This window comes from Lacerta agilis, chromosome 1 (assembly GCF_009819535.1).
Source record: "Lacerta agilis isolate rLacAgi1 chromosome 1, rLacAgi1.pri, whole genome shotgun sequence".
Taxonomy (NCBI): domain Eukaryota; kingdom Metazoa; phylum Chordata; class Lepidosauria; order Squamata; family Lacertidae; genus Lacerta; species Lacerta agilis.
Genome location: NC_046312.1, coordinates 82,359,236 through 82,374,715, shown reverse-complemented (window position 1 = coordinate 82,374,715; position 15,480 = coordinate 82,359,236). Strand labels below are relative to the sequence as shown.

At 47.5% G+C, this 15,480-nt stretch overlaps 1 protein-coding gene across 1 annotated transcript; it reads right to left on the bottom strand.

The window, feature by feature from the left end:
* LOC117045647 lies at nucleotides 1-4,607 on the bottom strand. Its single transcript, XM_033146939.1, has 3 exons — nucleotides 4,588-4,607; nucleotides 444-1,750; nucleotides 1-141 (listed from the first exon to the last, which is right to left on the bottom strand). Exons 1-3 carry the CDS (start codon nucleotides 4,605-4,607, stop codon nucleotides 98-100), a joined length of 1,371 nt encoding a protein of 456 aa, XP_033002830.1. The 3' UTR covers nucleotides 1-97.
* Nucleotides 4,608-15,480: the final 10,873 nt, after the last annotated feature.

Genomic DNA, 15,480 nt, shown 5'->3' with positions numbered 1-15,480 from the left:
CAGAGGCAAGTCGACCTTCATTTGAGAGGCAGGCAACCAAGCAGAAGGGAGAGTCTATGTTTCATTGGCAAGCTGAAGATCCAGGGGAACCTCTTCCCTACCCTGCAATAGCTGTGCAAGCTCCTGGCAGCGTTCCTGCAGCTGGAAGAAAGATAAAAAGACACACATTTCATCTCTCAAAGGGGAATGAATTTTTCCATCCTTTGTCCCAAGATCGCTATTCTCCCTTTTGTTCATTGCCCTTTGAACATCACCCAAGACCCAGTTCTATGCAGCCACAGGCCCACCACCTTCCAGCTGCAAGGAATCTAGCCCGCTCTGTTTCTGGGCTGGCAGCATACTGCCCACCTTTGGGTCCCACAATTGGTTAACTTCCTAGCTTCTTACTGTATTTATTGGTCGCATAAGGACTGGCCTGACCTCCAACTCTAGCAGCCAGTCACCTTGCAGGATGCTCTTGCGGTATTCTTCCAGCCTCAGCTGCCTCCCCAAGGCATCCAGCTCACAGAGAACAGCCTGGCGCTGTGGGCAGGGCACACTCAAATGGTCTTTCTCCAGTTGCTGCTCAAGGGCTTCCAGTTCCCTTTCCTTAGCCACCCGGTGATGCCGCAGGTTGGAAATGCTCTGGTTTACCTCCTGAATCTCTGCTTCCAAGCTCAGAGAACGTTCCCCCCGACACAGCAGGGACATGAGTTCCCCACGGATCTCGTGCAGCTTGTTCCTTCCCTGGCTGGCACTTCTCATGCAGGTGCAGGTGCCCCTCTCATTGCTGCACCTGCTGCTGCTGGCTTTCGGCGGCGACCAAACCTCCAAGCAATCATATTGGGCTTGGGGTAACCTAGGCTGGCAAAGGGAACTGTTGTACCCATGGTGTTCCAAGCTGTCCACAGCCAATACTTTGCCTCTCTTGGTTGAACCTAGATTTGAGGGCACTGGGCGGGTACCGTGGTTTCTGGCATGGCGCTCCACCCACAGCCTGGCAAGCCGGGCAGTAGCCAAGCCCTTGTGAAAGAGGTCAGGAACCAACCTCAAGACCTTCCCAAAGGGACAGGCGTCGCCAAAGCCCTGCACATCAAGCCAGCTTTGGGGGCTGAAAAACTGCGCATCAATTGTGTCCCCTTTCAGGAGCAAAGCCCATTTCCTCCTGACAGAGAACAACTGCTTGGCTGTGCGTGCAACGGATGCTGGGGCACGAAGGCCATGTCCTCTCCTGTGTCCAAAGGTCAATGCATCAAGCGAGTCATCATTAACGTACAGGTTTTCACACAATGGAAACACAACCTTGGTGTCAAACGACCTTTTCAAGGAGCCCAGGTACTGCACATAGGAGACAAACCAGGAGATGTAGCTGGCAATGTCACACTTATCACAGCCAGCTGTGATCCTCACTCTATCCTGTCCATCCTGCTCCCTGGACTCAACAAGCTTTTCCAGCTGCTCGAGGCTCTGGATATCTGTGGCAGGGGACAGCAGCAGCAACACATTGTAAAGGGTGTCAATGTCAAAGGCTTGCTGGCAGCTTCTTATGTGTCCCTCAAAGGACTGGATCTGATCTTGCAGAGCAGTATACAGGGTTTCCATTGATGCCATCAGCAGCCTAAGAAAGTAGAATGGGGAAAGGTTAGGTAAGTTGTGAAAAGCAACTCGGCAGGCAGAGCTTTCCCTGTCACTGCAGTTGTTAAAGACACAGGATTGTGAGCAGAACAAGGCAACCCTCAAAATAAAGAAGTGTGTAAACAGTGGAGTCAAACTGCAATGAAATGCAAAATTTTTTTTGCAGCCTGTCAAAATTCACTATTTACAAAATCTCTTTATACCTTTGTGTAAAGGTAAAGGTAAAGGGACCCCTGACCATTAGGTCCAGTCGCAGACAACTCTGGGGTTGTGGCTCTCATGTTGCTTTACTGGCCAAGGGAGCTGGCATACAGCTTCCGGGTCATATGGCCAGCATGACTAAGCCACTTCTGGCAAACCAGAGCAGCACACGGAAACGCCATTTACTTTCCCACCGGAGCAGTACCCATTTATCTACTTGCACTTTGACATGCTTTCGAACTGCTAGGTTGGCAGGAGCAGGGACCGAGCAACGGGAGCTCACCCCGTTGCGGGGATTCGAACAGCCAACCTTCTGATCAGCAAGCCCTAGGCTCTGTGGTTTAACCCACAGCGCCACCCGCGTCCCTTTGTGTAGACCCACTTAATACCAACTGAGGATAACACCTCAAGCATCTGATACAGTGGGCTCTGGGCCACCAAAATTCAGTACTTCTGTTGCTCTTGTTGCAATGGACGAACACAGTTTCTCCACTAGAAGCTATAACCCTCATGTCAGAGTAACAATGCAACCAGAGTAAGTATTGAGACACAAAGGTGTCAGTGGTCCAAAGAGGTGCCATTCCCCCACCCCACCCTCTCTGTACGAAAAGTCCCCCCTTATCTCAAACTTCCTCCACAGCCAACACTCTCTGTAGTTGGGAACTTACCACCTCCAGGAACAGCAGTCACCTGCAGAAAGAAGAACCAGGTTATGTCTCACTGCACAGAGGGACAAATAAACACCCTTTGCCATGGACACAGCATGTTGGGACACGCTTTTTAGCAGTGCAATAGGGGAACTCAGTCCTTACAACTTTAGCTGTAATCAGTGGGGCAAAACCTGCAGTTGGCATAATCCAGCCATGCTAGCAAGGGAGTACTCATAATGTGCCAGAACTAACAGGGTCAAAGGACCGGATGCCAAGGAAGACAATGCTCCTTTAGCATTAAAAGTGAGCTTTTCCTCATCCCTGTGGAACAAGCCGAACTTGCAAAAATGTACTCCTAAAGCAGCAGTGCCACACGGAAACTTACTTCTTTTCTTTACCTTGTGATCTTCCTAGGAATAGCACAGAACCCTGTTGCCAAGGTCTGCTTTCCCTGGTCAGAATAGATATTAAAAAAAGGTAAAGGAGCAGAGCCGTCTCATCCATTGGGGCTGGTGGCGCGGCGCACCAGGGCGCAATGGCCTGGAGGGCGCCTCCGCCCTCCAGCCCCGCTGGCAGCGCCTGCCGGCAGCGCCCTCTGACTGCCCAGCAGAGCACAGGAGCTCTGCGCGCCCTTCCAGCGCTTCCGGGACGGGAGGCGAGGGCAGCCGGCTCGTGCAGCCGGGCAGCTCGCGCTCCGCGCGCAGCTGGCCGCCCGCCCGCCCGATGCAGCGCGAGCTGCCCAGCCGCGCCGCGCCGTCCGGCTGCGCGCGGAGCGCGAGCCGGCCGCCCTCGCCTCCCATCCCGGAAGCGCTGGAAGGGCGCGCAGAGCCCCGCGCCGCTCCAGCGCCACGCCCCTCATCCCCCGCTCGCCCACCCCCCTCCCAAGGGGCGGCAAGCGCGGGAGGGAGGCGGCGGAGAGGCGGCATGGCGGGGGCGCCGGAGGGATAGCCGCGCCAGGGCGGCAGATCCCCTTAAGACGGCTCTGTAAAGGAGCCCTGGACGGTTAAGTGCAGTCAAAGGTGTCTATGGGGTGCAGTGCTCATCTCGTTTCAGGCTGAGGGAGCCGGCCTTTGTCCACAGACAGCTTTCCAGGTCATGTAGCCAGCATGACTAAACCGCTTCTGGCACAATGGGGCACCATGACGAGTACCAGAGCACATGGAAATGCCGTTTACCTTCCCGCTGCAGCAGTATTTATGTAACTACTTGCACTGGTGTGCTTTCAAACTGCTAGGTTGGCAGGAGCTGGGGCAGAGCAACGGGAGTTCACCTCGTCAAACCGCCGAACTTCCGATTGGCAAGCCCAATAGGCTCAGTGGTTTAGACCACAGCGCCACCCACTGGGAGGGAAAATGGATGATAATATACTGTAATTGTATGGGGCTACTCAGTCTGTACCCCCCAAAATTGAGAAATCTGGGGGGATCGCCTATCTTCTTGGCTGAAGAAGGTAACTTCAAAATCTTGTGGAATTTTCCTAAACTGGAATCATTTCTCCACAACACAAACATGAGTAGCCTACACCTGTCCTTTTCTCATTTCATCTCCACTGACCCCCACCCCCACCCCTCTGCTGCCTTGGACCACACATTATCTTCCTTTTGCCTGGTGCTTAACAAGGAGTCACCTGGAGAGGGCTAAGTGTTCAGGTTTAGAAAACAGACATGCAAATGAAGAATAGTTCCCCTGGCGGTTGATAACAGGGAAGTGATCAGGTGCCTGGATTTTTGAAAAAAAGAGGAACTGCTCTCTCTTTGTTAGAATCAACATCCTAGCACAGCAGAGGCACTATGGAATTAGGATTTGTTACCTTCTTGGAGAAACAAAGGGGAAGGCAGGGGCCTCAGCCAGCAAGAACCACCAGAGCAGGCTCTCTGGCAAAATATGCACATAGTGCGTTCTTTGGGAGAGACACTGTCCAGGGACAGTGAAGGGTCTTGCGCTGATTAGTGCTTAAAGCAGGGGTGGGGAAACCTTTCCAACCCAAGGGACACATTACTTCACACACAACCACCTGGGGTGTGTGTGTGTGTGTGCGTGTGTGTGTGTACGTGCATGTGCATGTGCCAGTGGTAGGCTTGAACAAGAAGCAAACATGTGCAAAGTAAGGGATGTGACTCACCTTTCCACCGTGGGCCTCATTCCACCCGCACAAATGTTAGAGGGCTCCACACACACACACACACCAGGCACAGCTCCCATCCTGCATCCATGTAAGCAAGAGGTTTTTGCCACAGTTCAAAGACACATGCTAGCCAGGCAAAAGCACATGGGTGGGGCATGGTAGAGGGGAGGGGTGAGCAGGGTGGCCTGGGGAAAGTTCCAAGGGCTTGAAAGTCTGCGTTAGACTCCTGCACCTAACTTTCTTCACCCTTAGTCTTTTTAGGTGGGTATCATAAAAGTTGTGGCAAGGATCCCTGTTTCTCTAGCATAAACACTGGGTCCCTGCTTGAGAACCAGGATCCTTTTTCAGCCCTTCATTTTTATTTTTATTTTTAAAAACCATTTTGCTTCTTTGCCCCATTCTTGGGTAACCTTAAATATGGTTTCCAGCGGGGTTATGTTCTTGGGTAACCTTAAGTATGGTTATCCAGAGGGGTATGGTTATGTTGCAGCATAAACAGCAAAGAGCTTTGTGCTTACCCCACATCTTAAAGGCTGGCAAATTTATTATGGCACGTGCTTTTGCGAACCAGAGTGCACTTCGTCTGATACAGCTACAAGGCCTGCTGACTACGCATGTATTCTTCTCACATCAGGAGAAGGCGGCAGAAAACTGTTAGCAGCAAAGGTGCTCTGATATCCAGATGTCTGCTGTTACATCTGCGAGATGCAGTATGAATAGGAAGCAGCTCTCTCCAACAGCTGGCTTTAAAGGCAGAACAGGCCGTGAAGATTTGCCTCACACTACGGCCCGCAACAACTTCTTGCCTTACTGTGCTATGTAACTCTGTCAGTTACAGAACTGTATTCAGCCTGCGATCCCAATCTTGGAACTGAACCTACAGAGCTGACCTCATGACTATAGGCTACAACATCCAGCCTAATTTTTGCACCTTTATTTTTTCTCCACCATCCTAATCCCACACCCTGATTTGTGTAACATTTTTTCCTGATTAAGAGTTCTGGAGACCTCAAAACTTGCCATGATTATGTGGCCTTTGGGTTGGTCCCACCAAAAGGAACTGTCCAGCTGTGAATTTTGGATTGTGCTTATGGACCAAAACAGCTACCTTTATTTTTATGTACTTCTTGTGAATTTCCCTAGGAGGCAGCAGAGTGCCAGAGCTGGTTCTAGTAGCATGTTGTTGTTGTTCAGTAGTTCAGTTGTGTCCGACTCTTCGTGACCCCATGGACCAGAGCACGCCAGGCACCCCTATCCTCCACTGCCTCCCGCAGTTTGGCCAAACTCATGCCAGTCGCTTCGAAGACACTGTCCAACCAAGTAGCATAGTCTTGGGGAAAGATGCAGGCCTGGGCGAGGGGCAAGGGGAGTGTTTAGGTAACTTGCAATTACCCTACACACACACTGAGGAATATAATGCTTATTTCACTTTGGTGGTTCTTAAGTGTTACAAGGAAACACTTTATCTCTTACCATTAGTGACTAGGAAATCCTCTTTTTAGCACAGTGCTGCCAATTTATAAAGCATGGGGCAGGGGCAGGCAATAACTAGTTAATTCCACACCATGATTTCAAGAAGGTGAATGGGCACTTTACTATCTAGTATAAATAATGGGCAATCTCCACGCAGGCAGTATGAGGCTTCAAAAGCAGGTTTGCCCTTTGGGAGGGAGGCCTATTGATTCTTCCATGCTAGGGATTACTGTGCTTCAGAGCTGCTGTTAGTGGGAGGAGTGGTAAACAGCAACTACAATGCAGGGAGGCAGATGAAGGAGGTGGTTGTGAGTGAACCAGTCCCAGGTATCAAAAGGTTTGCAACATTTTCTCCCCTCACGCTTTATTTTTTTTTGGGGGGGGGATACTTTTGCCAACTGTATTACAACTGAGAAGTGCAGTAGACTCGACCTGGTGCCTTCCATGTTTTGAAATACAACCCGCATCACACCCAACCTCTGTGGCCAATGGCCAGGGATGCTATCAGTTTTTGTTCAAACTATCTGGAAGGCAAAGGCTACAGTAGAGGAAGGCTCTTCCATCATTGCATCCTCCATGCTGAGAAAGGCTTGATCTGATGAATCTGTTGGACGTGCACAGAAGCCCTGGCAGTAGCCCCTTGGCATCGAAAAACCTGAACTGGTCAGTGGGCAGGGAAAGCCAAGGTGGTGACTTCCTGAAGTTGCTGTACAACAACTCCCATCAGTCCCACCCAGCTTGGCCAGTGGTCAAAGACGATGGCATCTTGTTGGCTTTGACTCAAGGCACCAACCTCTCTGTGTAGATGGACACTTCCTACTAGACAAGACTCCAGTGCTAGAAAAAGCTGAGCAGGCTGCTGGAAGGGGAACAGCAGGCAAGCCATGAAATGAAGATGTTACAGAAGCACAAAAGATGTATAGCCCTGGCCAAGAAAGGCACTACAAATTACTGAAAGGGTGGTGGTGATTTCAAGTGGGTGTCCTGCCTAACCTTCTGCAGTGAAAGTGCGTTCTGACAGCTCAGGAATGGAAAACATGTGGCCCTCCAGATGTTGTTGGACTCTCAACTCATTTCAGCCCTGCTGTAGTCCAGGGGTGGAGAACCTGAGGCTTGTGAGATACCGCTGGACTACAATTCCCATCATTCCTGGCCATTGACTGTTGTTCAACAACATATGTAGGGCCACAGGTTCCTCATCCCTGTGCTTGCACATAGCCACCGCTAGTTGTAGGAAGGACAGAAATGTTTCCTAGATCAACCCAAACTATTCTATTTATTCTGCAACTGCAATTGCAACAAGAATGTGGTATCTACTGCATGCACAAACACACACATTATGCATGACCCAAATCAGCCATTACATCACCGACACATTTCTGCTTGCCTTCCTGAGTATGAACTTATGCAGCCAAACAACAATGCCAAGCCAAGAAGAGGTAATATCAAAGCTTCTAAGTGTACCAGAGACAGACACATTTCATCCGAGCTGGCTTGAAGAGGTGGAAAATATGCCAAACTTTGGGAGATACATTGCTTCATAAAGAATACAATTTCAGCAGTGCATTTTTTATTTTATTTTGCCACTTGTAAACATGGTTCCTCTCTATGCACCCTAAGTCAAATATCTTTTCCAATAGACCTTCTGCACAAACAGATGTTCAGCCCTGCTAGGTAAAAGCAAGAATATTAGCTCATTAGTGAGATACAGTCGTACCTTGGATCTCAAACGCCTCGGCTCCCGAACAAATCGGCTCCTGAACAATCGAAACCCAGAAGTGAGTGTTCTGGTTTTTGAACGATTTTCAGAAGCCAAATGTCTGCCATGGCTTCCAATTGGCTGCAGGAGCCACACTTTGGTTTCCAACCATTTTGGAAGTCGAACGAACTTTGGGAACAGATTCTGTTCGACTTCCAAGGTATGACTGTATATTTCAAATAATATTAGGAACAAGCTGAAGTATATCACCTCATAATGAAGGGTGTGCAACTGAAGCAGGTTCTCACCAAAGCTCATCAGCCATCACAAATGGAAACTGGAAGGCACAAAATCTCATCACCCCGTCCTACACCCAAACCAAAAGAGCAGAGGCTTAGCATTCAACACAACCGAGGAGACCACAATTTCTTCCACACCCCTCCTCCAATAAGGGGAAGTGTGTACAAGATATTTCCTCAAACAGCCTTATGATTAGCAAAACTTCTCATAAAAATGGGGGGTGGAGTAGTTGTTAATAATCCTGGGCGAATGAAGCACGTTTGCAGCTCGTACATTGCTGAGTGAAATGCTTGTGAACCGAGGATGGTCTGGAATAGGGAATCAAATCCCCATTTCGTTTGGAAGATTTTGGATGGGATAAGCTTATAACTATGGAGACTGGTGATGGCATTATGCAGTTTGTCTTCCCAATAAAGTTAACATTTAATAATAAATAAATAATAATAAACAAGTAAACCGTCATCATTAACATTGCTGCTGCGGTTACTTCTGTTTTTATTGTTGTGGTTGAAGTTAGAGCTCCTTAAGAGTTAGGAGGATCCTGGAGATAAAGGTAAAGGGACCCCTGACCATTAGGTCCAGTCGCGGACAACTCTGGGGTTGCGGCACTCATCTCGCTTTAAATCAGGGGTCAGGAACCTTTTTCAGTCGTGGGCAGGTCCACTGTCCTTCAGACCATGTGGTGGGCCAGACTATATTTTTTTTGGGGGGGGGGGTATGAACGAATTCCTATGCCCCACAAATAACCCTGAGATGCATTTTAAATAAAAGGACACATTCTACTCATGTAAAAACACGCTGATTCCTGGACCATCCGTGGGCTGGATTGAGAAGGCAACTGGGCCGCATCCGGCCCACCGGCCTTAGGTTGCCTACCCCTGGTCTAAATGATATCCACTTAGGGCAGACCACATCTACTACAAAGTCCCAAGCTATTGGAAGAGGCAGCTATTGCATTGCATTGTCCTTGCCTGTTCTCGGCTTGCAGTCAGAAACATTTTACGTTAGGAATGCCAGCCAGTGGGCAGATTTGACTGGGATAGCAATGTCCTTTAGGCAATCCCCTTCTCTTCTGGTGGGAGCAGGTGTTACAGGTCCCCAGTGTGATCCTGTGAAAGCCTCTCACACCCCCTTAATCTCATTCCACCGGAGCAAGGGCACAGCTGGTGTGAACACGATCCTATCTCAAGGGAGCCAGGCCTAATTCCTACAAAAGCAACACGGAGAGGGGGTGGAACCAAGTCCAGGAAAGGTCACTGATTGAAAATGCAGAAGATCAGAGCTGAGCAATGCCCAAGCCCCTCTCTCTTCCAGCACTGTAAGAGCAACGCAGCACACGTTTGCAGCCAGACAATGTGTCCAGTAATGTTGACATGTGTTTTAATCTGGTTTTTAGCATACTTTAAAGTTTATTATTTTTGAATGTTTTTAAAGTAGTTGTATCTAACTGGGTTTTTTAAAAAACCACCTGATAATTTTATTATTTTATTTTTATTTTTGGAAATCTCTTTGAGGTTATATTGCAATGAAGCTGTGTAGAAATCCTATGAAATAAAAAGATAATCGTTGCCAACTGGTTTTTGTTTAAATAAGAACCCAACACATTTTTATTGGTTTTATTCATATGAAGAACACTACAAAAGCAAACCAGCAAATCACAGAAGTCTCTAGCATAAGTAACAGTTGTTACAGGAACATAAGTAGAGGACTGCAGAACTGTTCAGGTTGTGAAATTATTACTTTCCTGCACAGGCATTCCTTCACATTCATTTCAACCACAAACACACACTCCTGGGGCAGATAAGAAAGGTTTGCAGAATCTGTTTATCCTGAGGTCCAAATCTGAAAATTGGCTGGACACACATTCAGGTAGATGTCCTCTGAGCAAGCAGAGTGCACATTCACAACCCACCATGAAGAGAGTGCACACATTGCAACAAGTAGCAACAGCTAAATAAAACCTCTCTTGCACAACAAATCCATTCCCTCCTGCCCGCCCTGGCAAAAAAAAGTCAAACTTTTGAGGGGTAAGAAAAGAGACAGAAAACTACAGTGGAAAAGCAAAAGATAGCAGCACCTTGACAACAACATCGTATAACCTTCAGGCAACTCTTACGGAAACAAATCAGTTACAGGTAGGTAGCCGTGTTGGTCTGCCATAGTCAAAACAAAATAAAATAAAAAAATTCCTTCCAGTAGCACCTTACAGACCAACTAAGTTTGTTCTTGGTATGAGCTTTTGTGTGCATGCACACTTCATCTGAAGAAGTGTGCATGCACACGAAAGCTCATACCAAGAACAAACTTAGTTGGTCTCTAAGGTGCTACTGGAGGGAAACAAATCAGGCAGATTGCCCAATGTGTGCTTCGTCTGGAAGAAACCAGAATCCATTGGAGAGTCATGAACTGACAAATTTTAATAGCCATGCAAGCCGATCAGCATGATGAATACAGTAAGCCTGCAACTTGCATGCATTTAACTTGTGTGCATTCAGCTTTAGATGCATGGAGGAAAAGTCAAATAAATAAGAAAGGGGAACAGAAAAGGGAGGGGTTCTGGAAAAAATGTATTTGGCAATCCCACCCACCATTGAACCCAATGGGTTTTGACTATACATGATTTTAGCTTTAGGCCCGATCCCCAGAATGTAACACCTGTGTAAGCTGTGGGCCTATTGTAAGATATTAACCTCCCAAAACTTCCTTTCCCTGCATTAGTTTCCACGTGCAGATCTTGAGAGAAACAACTGAGAGTGTTGGGTTCATATCAACCCATTTCTCATCACAAGAAATATATCGGGCGATGAGCAGTCGGTTAATAAAATATTGAAGCAAATCTTACTCAAAGTAACACGACTGCCATGGAATATGGCAAGGATTATGGCAAGGATGGGGAACTAGATGTTGCTGGATTTCAACTCTCATGTCCTCAGATAGCACTGCCAAACGCCTGAAATGATGAGAAATGTGGCCTAGCAGCAACTGCAGTGTTGCAAGTTCCATGTCTCTGGATTGTGAGATGACTCAGATACCGGTAAGTTGTAGTCCTTTGCCTACAGCTGTGCACGCAAAGATCTATCTTATTTGTGCAGAGCTCTAGAGCAACAGCTGCAAAGCAAAACTATACGCCACAGATGTTAACCATCCAGAGGACAATTCTCAGTTTTGAGGAGTCACCTCAACTAAAGCAACCACAATTCCGTGCATTGCTAAGCGCTAAAAGATCAAAACCTAAACCCAAAGGAAACGCAATCCACTCTTATGCATCATTACCATGCAAGGCTAGATAACCTCCTGATTTGCTGAGACGGGCGAGAAACACTGTAACACACACAAAAATGAGTTACCACCCCACCACAGCTAACTAAGGCAGATTCATCAAAGCATATGTTCCATAGGGGTATCCCTGTTAAGTCTTATGGCAGCAAAAACAGCAAAGTGTTTTGTGTCACCTTAAAGCCTTATCGTGGCATAAGATTTCATAGGTTAGAGAGTTCACATCTGATGTTGTGGGCTTTAGTCCAAAAAAGCTTATGCCACAATCTTATAGATGCCACAAGACTCTTGCTTGTTCTTTCATAACAGTACAAATGTGGACTGTAGGAGTTACTGTGGGATACCATTAGAAAAACTGGAAGAATCGTGGTCGGAAATAGGGATTTGTAAATATGGCTATGGGCATGGAAAGAGTTGGTATTTTTCATTTATCTCAGACTTCATATACATTTTGCAAAATCTGAGTGAAACAGTACTGTACTTACATAAAAATATTATCACTTTGCTCAGATGTCAGACTGCAGGCACCTTGGGTTCAAATCCCCACTCAGCCATGAAGCTTACTGGATGGCCTTATGCCAAACCTACCTTTCAGGGTTGTTGTGAAGATAAAATGGAAACGGGGAAAACTATGTAAGCCACTTGGAATTCCTTGGAAGAAATCTAGGAAATATATGCAAGAAATCAACAAAACAAACCATATGAGAAAGTGTATGGCTTGGTTAGTGTGCCAAAAAGAAAGAAAGAAAGAAAGAAAGAAAGAAAGAAAGAAAGAAAGAAATAGGCAGAGGGACAAATCTTTTGTTCCAAGATCTCCAAAATTAGGAATTTCAAAATTGGACAACATCTCCCAAGGACCAGAAAAGGAGGTTTGCAGTTCAAAGGGCACAGCACCTCCCATGGATGCAAAAGGTCCCAGGTTCAGTCGCCAGCACCTCCAGATAGGCCTGGGGACAGCTCAGCTGAAATCCCCGAAAGCTGCTGCCAGTTGGTGCAGACAACATTGAGGTAGATGGAATAATGGCACGACTCGCTACAAAACCATTCCTTATGTTCTGATCGAAAGGAGATATGGGAGAGCTAGCAAAAATCTGAGAGAGAGCCTCACACTGTGCTACCAAAATGATCCCAGACTGGGAATAGGATGAACAACCAACCTAGAGGCAATCATTGAATCGTAGAATTGTTCATCTGGGGAGATCCCACGCCAAATATGGCGCATGAAGGCATCATGAGTAAGGTAGGTGTTGCCCTCAGGCAGAAGCTCCTGTCTATTTATATTTTGATAAAGCAGGTCTGACTCATATGGAGCTAGTGACATCATTGAATTGAAGTTGTTCATTCAGGGCATGTCTCATTTGCTGGCAAGCTTACACACCTTGAGATATGGGTGGGTTATGCACAGACATAGTACACATTTCCTGTTGCGCTTCCTGCAGCCCCCAGCAGAATGGGAAATTCCCTCTCGGCTGCTTCCTGCTAAGGGTGTGTGTGTGGGGAGCATAGGTGCTGTCCTATAGTGGGGGGTTGCAGGGGGGGGATTGCATTTGGACTGAGATTCAAGAAGTCCATGGGTGCCTCTCAGTGCTCCAGGGCAGGCGAATCCTTCTCCTCTCCTCTCCTTCCCTTTGCCTCCCCCTCCCCTTCTTGAATGACCTCATCTAAGGAGCTGCAGCAGGAAGGCAGGAAATGGGTGCTCACCAGACCCTCCTTTGATGTGCTGATAGGTCTGTGTCAGTGACCAGGCGCATCTCCAGCCCTTGCCAATCCCAGGCAGACAGGATGGCTCCCTCCCTGCAACAGGAGAGCATCCTAGATAGGGATCGCCTACTTGTCATTCAAAATGCTTGATGGGGGGGGGGCTCCCAGAAGGAAGAACAAGCTAACCTAGGCAGGAATTGGGAAATAATGACACAGGATCCAACAGTCCTGGATGATCCTGCCTTTTTGCCCAAAGCCCAGCTGTTAACCTCTCCCAGCTTTGTCAGTTCTTCAGTCTCCTCTGCATCTGATTTCTACCCTCTGAGGCTTAGGTTTCCCCATCCCTGGCTCTTGATGGGGCAACTAGCCGCCCCCCTCCCCGCCATGCCATCCCTGAGCTCTTTCCCCCATCTTCGTCCCTCCCTCCGTTTTATTTGCTTCAAATCTCTCCTCAAAACCCACCTATTTAGAACCATGGGCAGCACCGAGGGGGGGGGGAAGCACCCCCCCAAAAGGAGCTCACCTCCAATTTGTCGACTGTTATTAACATACACTGTTATTTTTCTTTCAGAGTTCTTAATATGTGGAACACAACTCACCCATATAGAAAAATATTTCGCCCACCCCCCCACCCCATTTTTTTCTGGTGCCACCACAGGGCGCAACTCCTTCGCTGGAATACCCTACTACTATAACTCTGTAATTTAAGCCTAAACACATCTAACTGGAACAATCACTTACTGCTTTCCTAATCACTGTGCCCCCTTCCCAGCTTTCCCTTCCTTGGCCATTTCCTTGCTTCCTAGCACATTCAAATGCACATGAGTTCCTGCAAAGAATCTTGGGAGCTGTAGTTTCCTTTGCACAATTCCCAGTACCCTTAATTTTTAGACTGTAAGCCCCTGAAAGCAAGGACCTTCCCTCTTATGCTCAGTAAGGCATCACACACCCTGATGTGCTGCGTGTCTAATTACCACAATGATTCAGTGATGAAAGTCCCAGTAACAGGAAAAGAGTCAAGAGAAACTGAATGAGTTGTTTCAGTGTTTCAGGTTACAGTGGAAATGGCCTTGGATGGGAGCCACTATTTTGCCACCAGGCACTTAGACTGAGGTCCTCTTGGCTACCTCCAGTTGTGGCTTTGTGGCTATCCTTCATGGAGGAAATGGGAATTGCCTCATCAATATGACTGTAACACTCCAGTTCTTTCACTGTGGTGTGCTCAACCCTCTCATTCATGGGCATTTGGCACTTGAAGAAGATACCAAGGGGAGGGGGGACAGCACATTTTTCTCTTTACAGATCAGAAGAGAGATAAAGAGAGAGGGGAGGGATCATGTTTCCCTTTTGGGGTTTTGTAGCTTATGTTGTTATCCATCTAAAGCAGCACAATCTGACATGCTACTAGCCTCTGCACCTAGCAGATTCCAGATAGAAGTCTCAGCTCTGGGGAATGTGGGACAAAGGGAACAGAATGTTTCCGTTCTTTTCCAGAGCTGGCAAAGAAAGTGACAGGAATCCCAGCAGCAGTGTTTTCTGTTCACTCCTTTGGCACGCAAACATCTCTATACCTGCTGAAAGACATCTGTGCCAGAGCCTCATTCCTGGCGTTCTGAGGAACTGCATCAGTCTAGAGGGTTTTTCTGGAAGCAAAACTCCTCTGAAATAACTAGAATCATGTGCCAAATTTTGCAGCCAGATCCTAAACTAGCTATGCTCTCGGTCTATGGGACCCAATATAAATTTACACCTCTCAAAGACCTTAACGCCTTTCTTATCACTGCAAACACAGAGAGATATTTGAAGAGCTGGTGTTCAAAAGGGTGTGGCACTTACGTAGCTCTTTCTGAAGAACTGACCTACTAGGGTCAGAGTGCTCAGGGATGCTGCCAGACAGGACTAATTCTATGAGACTTCCTAGCATTCATCATGCATCACCATGAGTGTTAACAGAGGCGCATTGGTGGAATCTCCAGTATCTCATGCACCTTTTTGGAAAGGCACTCTCATCTGATTGCACAAAGCCACTCTGTTCTCATCCACACAAATATAGAGCCTGGAGTCTGTACTGCTCTAATATACCATTTGTTCTCCTATTTTGTTGTATGCTAGGGATGGGAAGCCTGTGGCTCTCCAGATGTTGTTGGACAGCAACTTTCATCACCTCTGCCACTGCCCATGTTAGCTGGGACTGATGAGAGAAGGGAGCACAACATCTGGAGGTCCACAGTTTCCTTATCCCTCCTGCATATGTAGATATTCTTATTCTGTTGCGGAACATATTTTCTCAATAAAATATGTGTTTGTTGGATTGGTCTAGTGGCCCATCTAGTTCAGCATCCTCTTCTCACAGCGGCCAACCAAATGCCTATGGACCAGAACACAGAGCACTCTCCCCTCCTGGGATTTCCAGCAATTGGTATTCAGAAGCATACTACCTC